This window comes from Pecten maximus, chromosome 13 (genome assembly GCF_902652985.1).
Source record: "Pecten maximus chromosome 13, xPecMax1.1, whole genome shotgun sequence".
Taxonomy (NCBI): Eukaryota; Metazoa; Mollusca; class Bivalvia; order Pectinida; family Pectinidae; genus Pecten; species Pecten maximus.
In genome coordinates this window covers 20,566,306-20,582,025 of record NC_047027.1, presented here as the reverse complement: position 1 = coordinate 20,582,025, position 15,720 = coordinate 20,566,306, and the positions used below count along the sequence as shown (strand labels likewise).

Genomic DNA, 15,720 nt, shown 5'->3' with positions numbered 1-15,720 from the left:
CAAAATTACAAATAAAAAGTATGAGCATTAACAAGATTCACAGCAGATTGCACAGTCTGGAGTACGAATTACATACGAAATAGTAAATAGACGAGTGCAATTCGATTGGCAACTTCGCTAGGAAAGCTAATACGATAGCCTCCTTTTGACAAGAGAGTCATCGTCGCACCCAGCGTTTAATTTCGAAAATCTGATGGATTTCTTATTAATGAGGAATTACGAACTTCAAATTGCAGGGTGCGAGGTTGCATGAGAGTAGTTATTTGACACCCTTGGCTAGCGAAGTTGTTCGATAGGGGGCCAGACTACATGAAGTATGAACCTCTTCTTGAAGGCCGATATTTATTTCCATCATTATATAGACGAGAATATATTAATCTAGATTAAAGAGCTCTAGTGTCTTATGACGTCATATAACGTGACAACACACAGACTTGAGATTTAAATTCTTGACAAATTAGGAAATTCGCTTACGTTTCTCTCCCAACATTGTACGAGGGAAACGTGAGAACAACGTGAAAAAGCGTATCACAACGTGGGTACAACGTTACACAACGTGGGTAACACAACGTGGGTACAATGTAACACAATGTGGGTACAATGTATATAACAACGTGGGTACAACGTAACACAATGTGGGCACAAGTAACAACGTGGATAAACGTAACACAACGTGGGCACAACGTAACACAATATGGGCACAAGTAACACAACGTAACACAATGTGGGTACAAGTAACACAACGTAACAACCTAACACAACGTGGGTACAACATAACGAAAATGTGACAGGAATCGATGTTAACCATTCTAATTAAGATCAGACTTATAATTCCCACTCCTATATGTATGGGGCGCAGTTTTACTATTTATTCCCATTTGGTGATATCACCTATTCGAATAGGTGATATCACCTATTCAATCAGTGATATCACCTATTCAAATAGGTGATATCACCAATTCATTTTTCAAATGGGTGATGAATAGGAAATGGGGGTTCTGCGCCACTTTATCCCTCCTTCTTTATTTAAAGTAAATCCCTCCCTGGCGGGATGGATCAGTGAGGGATCAGTGAGTGATGAGGGATTGACCCCATGACCTATAATTAGAATGTCCTATTAATTTATAATATCAATAGGTATAAGCGCAGTGAAACATCCATTCACAGCCAATATTTCCGGACCTACGTCCTGTGGAAAGACAAACTCTTGCGGCACTTGCGGCACTTTCTGCCGCAGGTGCCGCGGAAAGTGCCGCAAGTTTGTCTTTCCACAGGACGTAGGTCCGGAAATATTGGCTGTGAATGGATGTTTCACTGCTCTTATACCTATTGATATTATAAATTAATAGGACATTCTAATTATAGGTCATGGGGTCAATCCCTCATCCCTCACTGATCCCTCACTGATCCATCCCGCCAGGGAGGGATTTACTATAAATAAAGAAGGAGGGATAAAGTGGCGCAGAACCCCCATTTCCTATTCATCAAATGAGTGATATCACCTATTCAAATTGGTGATATCACCTATTCGTTTCAATAAGTGATATCACCTATTCGAATGAGTGATATCACCTATTCAAATGGGTGATATCACTTAATGAAACGAATAGGTGATATCACTTATTCGAATAGGTGATATCACTCATTTGAATAGGTGATATCACCAAATGGGAATAAATAGTAAAACGGCGCCCCATATATATGATACTATTGCAGTGTATCTTAGAACATATTAGAGGAACGGAAATTGTAAGTCTAATTTTCATAGATTGAGATAACAACATAATTCTATGTAATATGTAACGGGTGTGCTGAAACAAGTAATAAATTCCGTATAAGGAACAGTGCTTTTTGCACGATTAAATACAGTGTTATTAGTTCAGTGCAAAACAAGGCTGTACATGTAGGTATTCAAATAAGTTATAGAGAATGTCGTCCTTCTTGGACTGTCAGTGATGTCAGGGACATCATACAACTGTGTTCTTCTTGGACTGCCAGCAAGGATAGGGACATCATACAATTGTGTCCTTCTTGGAATGTCAGCAAGGATAGGGACATCATACAGCTGTGTTCTTCTTCTTGGACTGCCAGTGAGGATAGGGACATCATACAACTGTGTTCTTCTTCTTGGACTGCCAGTGAGGATAGGGACATCATACAACTGTGTTCTTCTTCTTGGACTGTCAGTGATGTTTGGGACATCATACAGCTGTGTTCTTCTTCTTGGACTGTCAGTGATGTCAGGGACATGATGTCATCATACAGCTGTGTCCCTCTTGGTCTGTCAGTGATGTTTGGGACATCATACAATGTGTTCTTCTTCTTGGACTGTCAGTGATGTCAGGGACATCATACAGCTGTGTCCTTCTTGGACTTTCCGTGATGTCAGGGACATCATACAAATGTGTCCTTGGACTGTCCGTGTTGTCAGGGACATCATACAACTGTGCTCTTCTTAGACAGTCAAAAATGATAGGGAAGTCATACAGCTGTGTCCTTCTTAGACTGCCAGCGAGGATAGGGACATCATAAAACTGTGTTCTTCTTGGACTGTCAGTGATGTCAGGGATATCATACAACTGTGTTCTTCTTGGACTGTCCGTGATGTCAGGAACATCATACATCTGTGTTCTTCTTGGACTGTCAGTGATGTCAGGGATATCATACAACTGTGTCCTTCTGGGACTGTCCGTGATGTCAGGGACATCATACAACTGTGTTCTTCTTGGACTGTCAGTGATGTCAGGGATATCATACAACTGTGTCCTTCTTGGACTGTCTGTGATGTCAGGGACATCATACAACTGTGTTCTTCTTGGACTGTCAGAGATGTCAGGGACATCATACAGCTGTGTCCTTCTTGGACTGTCCATGATGTCAGGGACATCATACAACTGTGTTCTTCTTGGACTGTCAGTGATGTCAGGGACATCATACAACTGTGTTCTTCTTCTTGGACTGTCAGTGAGGATAGGGACATCATACAACTGTGTTCTTCTTCTTGGATTGTCAGTGATGTTTGGGACATCATACAACTGTGTTCTTCTTCTTGGAATGTCAGTGATGTTTGGGACATCATACAACTGTGTTCTTCTTGGACTGTCAGTGATGTCAGGTACATCATACAACTGTGTTCTTCTTGGACTGTCCGTGATGTCCGGGACATCATACAACTGTGTTCTTCTTGGACTGTCCATGATGTCAGGGACATCATACAACTGTGTTCTCTTTGGACTGACAGCGAGGATAGGGACATCATACAACTGTGTTCTTCTTGGACTGTCAATGATGTCAGGTACATCATACAACTGTGTTCTTCTTGGACTGTCCGTGATGTCCGGGACATCATACAACTGTGTTCTTCTTGGACTGTCAGTGATGTCAGGTACATCATACAACTGTGTTCTTCTTGGACTGTCCGTGATATCAGGGACATCATACAGCTGTGTTCTTCTTGGACTTTCAGTGATGTCAGGGACATCATACAACTGTGTTCTTCTTGGACTGTCAGTGATGTCAGGGACATCATACAGCTGTGTCCTTCTTGGACTGTCCGTGATGTCAGGGACATCATACAGCTGTGTCCCTCTTGATCTGTCCATGATGTCAGGGACATCATACAACTGTGTCCTTCTTGGACTGTCCGTGATGACAGGAACAGATCAAAGAGCTTTGTAGTCCTAGCTTCTTGAACAATCAGTGATGCCAACAGCATAAAGTATAGGAGGCGACCAAACAATTCCAAATAGGCTGATAAAAGCTGTCTTAATTTGATCACAAGGCTCATAAATCACAGATGCTGAGATACGTTCTTGGGTGTCTTGGGAGGTCAATTATATTATTTCTCAAAGGTCATCATTTTGCAGGATATAAACAGGGACGTACAAATACTAGGCCTATGCATGTCCATGATATTTAAATATTATTTTTGACGTTTTGAAAAGCAGGCATGTTTTCAGAAAACTTGTAAAATAAATGCTAACATTAAGCTTTATCCATCTTTATGAATGACTGTGTTTATTTATCTATTATTCATTTATTCACTGATATTCATTGATATATTTTTGTTTGTTTTTGTTTAACGTCCTATTAACAGCCAGGGTCATTTAAGGACGTGCCAGGTTTTGGAGGTGGAGGAAAGCCGGAGTACCCGGAGAAAAACCACCGGCCTACGTAGGTTTCGAACTCGCAACCCAGAGGTGGAGGGCTAGTGTTAACGTGTCGGGACACCTTAACCACTCGGCCACCGCGGCCCCTACCATTGATTTACATCTAAGCAAATGTATAAATATCAATAATTATAGTTCAATTTAGTTTTTTTTATAACTTTAAAAACATGTAAATAATGTAATATATAGTAAGTATAGAGTATATATTGTGTACATCACACAGCTGATCAAATGAAAGATTTGTAGATTTTTGTAAATGGTACAAAATTAATATTGCTGTAAATTCTTCTATTAAAAGTACATGTATATGTACAAATGTACATGTGTGTTCATTATTTCACTGAACTGTATTAGGGTTAAATCAGAAACTTAACCTACATGTAACAACATAACATTCGTATAATGATGGGGATTGATTCACCTGAAGGATATTTTGTCACCAATTTGCTGACTGCTGACAATGTTGTCATTTTCATTCACTATATCTAAACTTAGATCAGGTTGTCTCCCCTTAATATCAGAATCTAATGCTGCTACTACTGTTTCCTTTGTAGTTTTTCTAACTGTTTATTGTAACATCAGATCTGATCTATTTACACCAAGCACGCATCACATTCATTTGAAGACAGAAGCTTATCAGTGGACAGTGGCTTATTTGAGGACAGAAGCTTATTTGTGGACTGCTTATTTGTGGATAGCGACTTATCTGTGGATAGAAGCTTATTTGTGGATAGAAGCTTATTTGTGTGCAGTGACTTATTTTAGAACATCAGATTATTTGTGTGCATTGGCTTATTTAAGTACATAAGCTTAAGCTTATTTGTGGACAGTGGCTTATTTTCAGATAAATAAAGTACTGTATGTACAACTATACACAAAATAATGTAATAAATATTTTTTTTATTCATTTTTGTACAGAGGGTATTTATCAATGAGAAACAGAGGTTGCACTCTCAGATCATCCATCACATTTATAACCAAACACTGACAGTAAAATTAAGTTGTATCAAAATACCCCCGTTGATTAAAATCTGACACATTAGCATCATCCAACCCTTCATTCTGTGCCTGATCTTCTTGTTACTTAACCTCTTATATTAATTTTAAATTCTTGATTGTGACACTAACACTTTTAAAAAAAATAATCTCCCTACAGATTAGCAAAATATTGAAATGAAACAAGTTTCAAAATAAGAAGATTTCAATGCGAAATAAAATGATGAAATTTCTTTATTGAAAGTTTTTAGTATCAAAATAATTAAAGCTTAACTGTACTATGATTAATTCAAACAGATGCTAGGAAAAAGTTCTTTCATTAAATATTTTTAAAAAACCAACTCAAAACGTGTAACATTTATTAGTTTCTGTTTTAATTTGACAGCAAATGTGATAATATTAGACATTTTATAAACAAGGTAGAAATGTAATTCTTATTATCACCGAATGCTTGTTTCAATATAAATGTGCCAATTCTAATGCTATACTTAAAAGTACGGAAACTGAGCACACCTCTCTGGTTCTAAACTAAATTATCACATGACATTAAAACATATAATATATCACAGCTTTGATATACTTGGACACAACCGTATTAGTGTGCTCAGAACAAAACATGCAGCATTGAGTCAACCATTCAACTTTTATCTTCCTTTTGAAAAAAATTATGAAAAATTCAGGTTGACAGCGTATAGTGACTTATACTTGGCTGACCATATAAACCAATTATTGTTTTTCCAGAAATTTCAGGAAAATAATTGTTTGATATGGCAAATTAGTATAAAATTCAAGATGTCTGCTGCAAATTGTGTGGAAATGTATAGATGTTTGGGTTTCGTAAGAAACGGAAATACAGGATGATATTAACAATGTACTAATATTGAAAATGACCTATAAACAAAATGAGGTTGGATAGCTTCAACATTTTGTGATATATGAACTTTGATCATAACATGTTACGCCATGGATCGGAGTAACAAAGAATTTTCATACACGCAATACCGAAAAATTGCCTTTCAGATAAACTCTTTAAAAAAAAAAAAACTTTAAAAATTAACAGTTTTAATGTTCAAGCTTTAGAAATGAACACTTTTAATGTTCTAGCTTTAAAAATGAATACTTTTAGTGTTCAGTCAAAGTGTTCAGTCTATATTCAAATTCATTTTTGTCTTATTTAAATTCACTATCGTTTACCGAATATCTAAGATGTGATATTTGTGTACTTGAATCTTAGTTCTGTGAGCTATATACTTGAAATAAAACCAAGCTGAACTCGACTGGGTTTTCGCTTTTTCACTTTTTTATATATATGCCTCTCGTTGTAATATCCAGCGAATATCTACTTAAACAGTTTTACTTAAATCTTAATCTCTGGAATGTTTGTATTTTTGACAGTCTATCAGGTGTTCATCAAGCACTGACATGCTGGGGTGCTGTGATCTTTCTTTCCACTTGTGCCAAATACTTTTCCGGAATTCCAGCATTTCTGAAAAACAACAACATAATGATAAGAAAAAGTTAGCTCAAACAAATCTAGCAAAAACTTGTGCGATTGTAATGAAATTACTAGTTTCCTCTGTCCCTATGTCTTTACCAGAAAGAAAATACCTTTGTAACATTTTAAATGAGTACATTGAAGTTACATTCTTCAAAATACAATCAAATTAGAATATTCGCTATTTCCTGTACATCTAATACTGCAGTTTAAAATTTCTTTGTTTTCACAATATATATTCAAATTATCTTGGTTGATTTTTGTTGCCCTGTAACTTCATTTAAAAAATACCAACTACCAGTAACTGTGTAAAATTCTACTTTGATCATAGGGATAGGATCAAATGTACCTTTTTATTTTTTATTTAATTTAATTTTATTTAAAATAAGTTGAAATACATTTTTACCATGTGTATACTCACACAATATTAATAAATAAATAATAATTACTGATTCAATTTTTAATACTTCATCTGGTATGGAAAAATAACAACTAAGCAACCTTTTTAAGAACCCTTTAGGAATATTTTTTCATACTTGACTATCTCAATCAAAAAGGAATTGGCCTCCTCTAGCAGTTACTTGTAACCATACTACTAATATTGAATACTCTATCTGAAAACATGTCCCATGTAACAAATTCACATATTCCACTCCAAACACATGATCTGTCGGAACATGATTGTTTTTATATCTACATCAAATGATCACAACACTAACACTTTGATATCTTTATGAAACACAAGTTATTCATAATGTATGATCTGAAATAGCTTGTCCAGATATACCAGATATGAATATATATATTTTCTGAAGCATAATTTCGAATACATGTAATTCGAACAGGTTCGTCAATATTTATTTAATTTTGTTCGAACTAACCGGAGGTTTACCGTATATATGAATCAAGTTTATTTTGTGAACATTAAAAACATCTCCTACAATTTAATATTTTCCAGTCGCTATCCACCAGGACCCTAATACAAGGATACAGTCAAGTCTATACCTATATATACCTACTCTGGAATAGAAACCAATTGGATTCCCAATACAGTATATAATACTCCACACTCAATTTACCTGGATACATATATATATAGTTCAAGTGTTAGGTTTACATTATATGAAAAGTATGTACACCAAGCCATTTAAATATCTCAGCATCCCAATACCACAAACAACCAAAATCACCATGCACACATTGTAATTGCAAAAGTCCACACCAGCAAGTATTATGATTATCTCCCTTTAAAAATGTAATTTTATTATGTATGGTATGTTTTGAAAACATATTTTTCTTTGGAACATACTTCAACTTAAAGAAGAATAAAAATCCATTTATTTGGTTGATTTTTATTTAAGAAATGAATGTTTTTCAATTGATTTGTTGAATTTAATTTATAATTAATTTTTACAATACAATATAGTGTACAAAAAAATAAAGAAAAAAACAAAATTCGAATTCTTGGCATTAACCTTCTGTAAATTTGAATTGACCAGAAAAACATTCAATCCCATTTGAAATATGAATGATTGAATTTTTTGGAAACATATTTAACTCCAAGAACAGATTTCATATTTCTGTACAAATTGTGCAAAACATTGCATAGTGATACACATGTGCAATTCTGTGGAAAAGTTGGTTCAGAAATTCCATTTTCATGCAAAGAAAATTATACAGTGATAGACTGTGTGATTTTTTTCTCCGAAATGTGGTCCTCCAAAAAAGCAAAGGAGTGTGCAATAGAAAAAATTGAATGAACTGGCACTTTACATCAAGCCACACCCAAAAGCACTTTGACATGTGCCAATCAAGCAGTACTGACCCCGCCTCCTATTGGAGGAAACGCCCCACAACTGTTGCATATTTATGAAGCTGTGACAACATCTACTTTGTGTGCCACATGGGTGACATATCGTTCTGGTATTCCAGCATCCCTGTTGATAGATTTCCACAAAAATTTTAAAAATAATATATATGTTTTCTTGGATATTTGTTCAATAAGTATATTATGTACAGTACTTATATTTTTTCTTGTAAAAACATGTTGTTGTTTTTTTTTCAGAAAAAAAAAAAAGGTAAATGACAAAAGATATTTGACTGGACAGTATTTTAAAACCTCATTTAAATTTGCTGTTTTTTTTTTATAGATTTCATTTCTGTCATCTAAAGCTGATATTTGTTTTCATATTGAATCCAATCCAAATTTCATTCAGGTAAACCTGAACATCAAGGCCCATTGGGCCTGTTTGACAGACATATAGAAATCTACAAAACAAAACGATAACCCACCTCAACTCTCCCAGCTTCTTCCTCTTAACTTCCTCTAACTTGCTTCGTCGGATGCGTGCTTCCTCGTCCAACTTAACACCCTCCTCAAAGAATGCATTACGTTCCATAATACGGTGTGTTTCCTTCTGGCGGATCTGTTGACGGACATCGTCAGCATGGGTATGGCGTTTCTTGGTAGCTTCCAGTTCCTCTCGACGTTCCTTCTCAACTAGTTCCTTCTGGGCACTGTTTAAAATAAACAAGAAAGTTTTGAAAAAAATATATGAAGATCCCTGATACTTTTGATTGAATATTTCCCATAGTTAAAGAATTTATACTCATGAAAAGGCAATAAAACACAACTTTGATAAATGAAAATGTAGGCACTTAAAATTTAACAGAGGAAAATGTTATTGGATTATTCCATTTAAGGAAAAAATCATAATTTGGGAACCTTCCTTAAACTCTTTAAATCTTTTCAATGAAAGATTATAGGTTAAGGAATTATTAATGAAACTGGCCCCGAATTGAAAGTAAATATTTTTTAAATTTGATTTGATCTGACACGGAAATAAAATCTACACATAACGGTTCAAGAGATATTTAACTTTTATGTGAATACCCAGACACAGTGTGTTGATTAAGTCCAGGTGAATATGTATCATACTTACTGTAAAACTCTTTCAAACTCGACACGTTCCCTTTGTGCCTGGACTGCCAAGAAGTGCTCTTTCTGGTTCATCTGTTTAGCACGTGCTTCAATCAACATGCATTCGGTTTCAGCCTTTTTGCGCATCTCCTCTGCCTCTTTCTTTCTCCATTCCCGCTCTGTCTGTTCCTGGGCACGTTTTGCTCGCAGAGCGTCTCTTTCGGCTTGTTCATCCCTTGCACGCTCCTGAAGTGCTCGTAGTCGAGATGTTTCTTTCTCCTTCTCTATCCTGATGCGTTCTTGTTCCTTTTCATAGGCAGCCTCTCTCTCCTGATAAACAAATAAAACTTTCAGGGATTAATCTAAAATTAAGGGGAAACTACCTGGTACCTGTTTTGGACAAAATGGGGAATCAGTTCTGAACAGGGGAAATTTGAAAATCACAAAGTTTCAGTTTTTTACCTTTAAAACACATACATGTATATTCCAAGTGAAAACAGTAAATGGTTAATTAGGAAAGCAAATCTGGAGGATTATTGCCGTTCAAATGAGGGAAAATACAATATTTAAGTGAATTTAGTCTGAGGGGAAACTATCCAAAAACCGCAGTGAAAAATACCTAGATTGATCCTTGTATATATATACCTATGTATTTCAAGGTTTAATCTATACCTGCTTTAAATGTAATCCATAAAAGGTAGTACATAAATTTACCACCCAAACACTCTTTATTTCCCTATTAATGCAAAGCAACCCAAAGCAAGAAAAAAAATCTCCAATCATGAGAAAATTTACCCGAAGTATGACATTAGAAGTGTTATTCAAATATTGTAAATAAATCTTATCAGATCAACAAAATAAATTTACAATCTTTTTAGAACTTGCTTTGGGATAACATTTTATCAAAGTGAGGATAAATGAATGTTAAAAAAATTTCAGCATGCACATGGTTCTCCAAGAATACATGTAACATACTAAAATTACGGTTTTCCAGTCATTGTTATATCAAACGTGTTTGAGCATTCCAGTCTGTCATGGCATTTCCATGATTAATTACATAAAACTTTTTTGATTTAGTCAGTTTTACTAAGATTCTATATAGACAAAGAATCTTGACTAGGCATTTATTGAAAATAGCAAAATATATAAGGCAGAAAAATATAGGGTCGGTAGGTTTAGTGAAAACATGGGTACTGATACATCATGTTTTAGGCATTGTATCTTTATAGCTGGCCTCACAGGAAACAAGGTGTAATCTACATTAACAATAACTCACAGCTTTCTTCTTCATGTACTCAATGACTTTCTCCTCTTCTGCTCTCTCTTGTTCTGCTCGGAGTGTTTTTCTGTGAATCATCTCATCATTAGCTTTGTTAAGTTCCTCCTAAAAAAAACCCCAATCAAGCAGAAATATTAAATCAAGCAAGATGTTGGAAAACTCAGAGTCCATAATAGAAAGGCTTCATGGTGAATTATGATAAAAGATTTTGAGTTTGGATTAAAAAATTTTCCACATTCTTTCACCTTAAATTTGTCCAAAATTTATTCATACAAAATCAAATACATAGATCTCTGAAAATCATGTTTTGAAAATAACGCATGAAGATACCGACATGAACCTACCCTGAGAACTGTCTGTTCAACTTTACGTTTCTCGAGACTCGTCTTATCCTCTTCCATCATTTTCTCAATGTATTTCTGCATCTGTACATTTTCCATGTCCTTCCTCTCAAGGTCAAACAGGCGTGACTCTTCATTTTCCTGGATCTGGTCGAGGAGTTTAGCTGCCCCTAGATATCTCTCCCCCTTTCTCTGTTTCTCAATCTCCTCCTGAATCTTAATAGCATTCTGTCGATCGACCTCCATCATGGAGTCTAGACGTTTTTCTTCGCTAATCATCTCACCCTTAATCTGATGTTTCTCAAGAATCTGAGCATCTCTGATAGCATGGCATTTAGCATTCAAAATTAGCTGTAAGATAAAAAGTAAAATATTTAAAACGAAGGACACATAACTTAAGATACAGTTAACTTAATAGAAAAGAAAACATCGGCCTGTCTGCTTGAGAACACAGACAAATTTTTTTTTTTATTTATTGATAAATATTTTGTAAATGTATGTTTGATGGACCTGCAGACCTTAATACAGACTTTTAAAGTGTTTGATAAGACTATCATCTGTAATGATTGAAAATTAAGGCACTATAAATCTGTCTTTATTTCATAAATGAAAAACTCTGCATGCCCGGCAAGTCTAATCGTTTGGACATTGATTAATAAAAAAACAGCATAAGTTGAAAAATATCAACATATAAAAGCAAAATACCAAAATTGTATCAAGGGAGATAACTACTGTGAAACTTTGTTTTCACAGTCTTGGCTTGAAAACTGCTCAACTCGAAGGAAAAATTAAATTCCAGCAGAAAATGTTTATAAAAAATATACTCAGTTACCTTGAATACTAAGTATATCATGAAGTGTTTTCATGGCCCTATACTGACATCGAGACTAGATTTGACTAATGTAGGCATTCCTGGCAACATACAAATTAATTACAGTAGCTGTACAATCAACTTTGTTATCCCCTACCTCGTTCAGGTGTTTAATTTCATCTTCCTGCTCCTGTCTCATTTCATTAGCCTTGGCCAGTAGATGTTCTGCATTCTCTTTTGCTTCTTCTTCTAAATCGTTAAGTGCCTCATTTTTCCTTCTATCCATATCATACTCCTTCATTTGGTTTTTACGTCTTTCGCATTCCTCCTGAAACCATGATAAATTGAAAATTTTTAATTTCTTCTCAGAAGACACATTATTCATTTATTGGAATTGATAATTATAGAATCACATATCATGTTTGTTGGTCAATTTTAATTTGTTTTGTAGTTTTTCTACGAGAATAGGGGACTCCAGCTATTTCACAAATGTGAAAAAGTCTAATATTGTCAAAAGACTCTCAATAAATTCACAAACATAACCTGAAGCAAGCAATTTTAAAAATTGAAGTTATACTCAACTGTCAAAGTTTAACAGTAAATAATTCATTTCAACATAATCCACTTTTTACACTTCTTGAATAATTATAAATTTATTGGGTTCTCTTTTCTTCTTTTCTTTTTATTATCTTTTGTTTGTTTATTGTTTTTTTTTTTTTTTTTTTTTTTTACTAATAATGAGATGGATTCCAGAATAAACCAGTGATTTACAATGGAGGATTTCACATCTATTCTAGAAATGAGAATATCAATCAGAGGATTTCTATATCATAATCAGGTTGAGATTTTCTCATCTTCGCAAAATACGGTAATAAAAGAAAATGTCTATACATATGGGAGGGTCATCATAATATACTCTACCTCTTCTCTCAGTTTTTCTTCCTTGATACGCGCTAACTCTGCCAATTTTTGTTCTTTAGTTAAGACCTCTGCTGATTTAAGGACTCTGTAGAAATCATACCGTTGTAGGATCATGGACTGGCCTGATGGGTCTTCTGTTGGAACACTAAATAATGACAAAGCATTGAATATTAGTAATGATGTATTGATTCCCATCAACAACATACTGCATAGTTGGTAATTTTTGTGAGGGATTTAATTTCACTATATTCAAGGTCATTAGACATATTGTTCACTGGAGAATTTTTACAAGAAGTGGAACAACAGCGACACATTAGGCTGGCCTATGACATTCATTCCTGATGTAAAAGCTTAATGTATATGTAGCTAAATTATTTTAACTACTCACTTTTTAAAAACTATCTTTAAAAACTCTTTCTGTGAACGGTTTTGGGCACATACCTATAGGCTAAACCACTACATGTTGACGGTTGTTTATCTCAAGATTTGAAAAATTAATGTTTTCAATACATGTACAGAAGGATATTTTATAAATTCAACTAGCTGAAATGACCTATATTGTAGGGCAAATTATAATTTAGCAAGTCTCAACATTTACCCAGCATTTCATAACATTCTCATGTCTTTTTTTATTATTTTTTTTCAAGACTTAATTTATGGACAAATTCGAACTGATTCACTCAAGCAGTCCAAAGATTTTTTGTTCAATTTCAAGTCATTTTATGACATATTTTTGTATTAAGTGTAACATATATTTTTGCATTAAGTGTAACATATATTTTTGTATTCAATGTAATATATATTTTGTATTCAATGTAACATATAGTATACATGTATATTGGGCTCTGAATGACAAGGCTATCCACCCTAAACAGGGCTTTTTCTCACTGGTTTGGGAAAAGGCCTTTTTGTCTCATTTTGGGAAAGAAAACTTGTGAATAAGAAAAGATTTTTTTCAGGAGTTACAGTAAACTGCAAAATTTGGAAATTGGCTTAAATATGAAATAATTTCAAATGGGAATTCATTTATGGGGCCCATTAACGGCCCCAAAAAGCCCACAGAAAAAGCCCTGCTAAAGTGCATCCCAGTAGAAAATCTGAGATCCATGGGTTTCTATTCCCAGAGAAAACACAATTTTTTTATAGTTTAACAGCAAGTGATGATAAATAGGCTAAATATTAAATATCACTCATAAAAACTCACATTAAATTTCTGATTAAGTCTTTTGTAATCACTTGAACAGTTTCTTTGCCCTTCTTTCCGTTGCCATTTTTTCTCTTTGAACTCCTCTCTCTTGCCATCTGTTCAATGGTAATTTCCTGGTTGTTATTCCACTTATCCTGTAGCATCTCTTGACGTTTGGAAACATGATTTGGGGCACCAAATAAAGACTCGTCAATCTGTGAATGGTTGCTTACTGTCCTGTAATTTTTAGTTTTACCTCTTCTTGATGAAGCAGAAGAAGTTTGACTTCCAACTGCGGAGACTACACTGCCAGGCTACAAATAAGTAGAATTTATAAACAATTAAGAGTGAAATGGCACTAATACTGAAATCTTTTATTTGCTTGTCATATATACTTAACTTTATATAACAATACATTCATAACAATTTATCTTCCTATATTAAAAACCTGATAATCATAATTTAATTGACAAAATAAATACCTGGACATGTAAAATTATCGATCAAAATTAATTCGGCAGCATTACCAGTAATTGGCTGACGGATTAACACTATGGACGTCCCTATTCCCTGTACAGCCACTCCTTTACAAATAAACAAGGAATCCAATAGAACGATGGAATGTCATTTTTCTAGTAATGTCCTTAGCTTCAGAGGAAGTTCATGAATTGCTAGTCCGAAATGATCTGCACACACCCTCATGTCCACAGAAGTTATTCTAAGAATGTGCATGTATGTCATTCTGAAAGGTATCTAAGGTAACATTTTCCCCCTATCACTCCTTACGTTTATATGTATCCATTGACCATTATCCAAAATTACTGCTCTGGTATCTATCGATAGAAATTCTTTTAGTTTGGTGACGGTTGAGTGTAAGATTAGTAAGCCCGTCCTGTATTTGATTGCGAGCAGAAGCCTTGGAATAAATGTAATATACCATGATCATTGTAACATTTCTACAGACACAGATTTAGAGACACCCTGTTTTACTGCCCTAATCCTGGGGACTGGAAAAGAAAATGGCCAAAAGAAATATTGAGGCAGTACAGCACAATGTTTCTTTTTAATTAATTGAAACTTTGCCTTTGGGTAACAACGAACATTAATGTGGATTTGTTCCTACATTGAATGTCAATTCGTTTTTTGTATTTTTAGTAGATTGATAATAATATTCGATAGGGCAGGCCGCACACACTTGGTTTTCACAAAATAACACCGCATGTTGGAACAATCGTAATGAATTAAGCATCAACATAAAGTATATGTTGTCAGCGACGTATGTATAGATACAAGGGATTGTTTCTTCTTCATATCAAAGCACAATGTCAATATAGAATATTCACAATGACAAATCCATACAAAAAGAAATTATAAACATCCTTCAATTTCGTCAACTTTTCATAGAAAAACAAGTAATTCCACACTTTTCAATTAAAACATATCCTTGATAACATATCCAACTTACCATATTTCTTGTTAAGCCGACAGAATCACCAACTATTGGTGTTATTTAAAACATACACTGTTTTTCGTCTCCACCACTCACAAGATGGTTCCCAATGCTATTTACATGTGGTTGTTATGACGATGACGTATGGTGGC

The 15,720-nt window shown here is 34.5% G+C and overlaps 2 protein-coding genes across 3 annotated transcripts; both read right to left on the bottom strand.

Moving 5' to 3' along the window:
• Positions 1 to 2,240: 2,240 nt before the first annotated feature.
• Positions 2,241 to 3,602, bottom strand: LOC117340532 (breast cancer anti-estrogen resistance protein 1-like). The gene has a single exon (XM_033902290.1). The coding sequence runs from the start codon at positions 3,600 to 3,602 to the stop codon at positions 2,241 to 2,243; it is 1,362 nt and encodes a 453-aa protein (XP_033758181.1).
• Positions 3,603 to 5,049: 1,447 nt separating this feature from the next.
• LOC117340811 (cilia- and flagella-associated protein 45-like) lies at positions 5,050 to 15,719 on the bottom strand. 2 transcript variants are annotated; one of them, XM_033902589.1, is made up of 10 exons: positions 15,584 to 15,719; positions 14,137 to 14,432; positions 12,933 to 13,077; positions 12,169 to 12,339; positions 11,204 to 11,551; positions 10,857 to 10,964; positions 9,603 to 9,910; positions 8,953 to 9,177; positions 8,486 to 8,597; positions 6,471 to 6,651 (listed from the first exon to the last, which is right to left on the bottom strand). In XM_033902589.1, the coding sequence occupies exons 1-9, from the start codon at positions 15,584 to 15,586 to the stop codon at positions 8,528 to 8,530; spliced, it is 1,674 nt and encodes a 557-aa protein (XP_033758480.1). In that variant the 5' UTR covers positions 15,587 to 15,719; the 3' UTR covers positions 6,471 to 6,651; positions 8,486 to 8,527. The 2 variants fall into 2 exon arrangements, with proteins under 2 accessions (XP_033758479.1, XP_033758480.1); XM_033902588.1 differs by lacking the exon at positions 8,486 to 8,597 and having other exon boundaries at positions 5,050 to 6,651.
• Position 15,720: the final 1 nt, after the last annotated feature.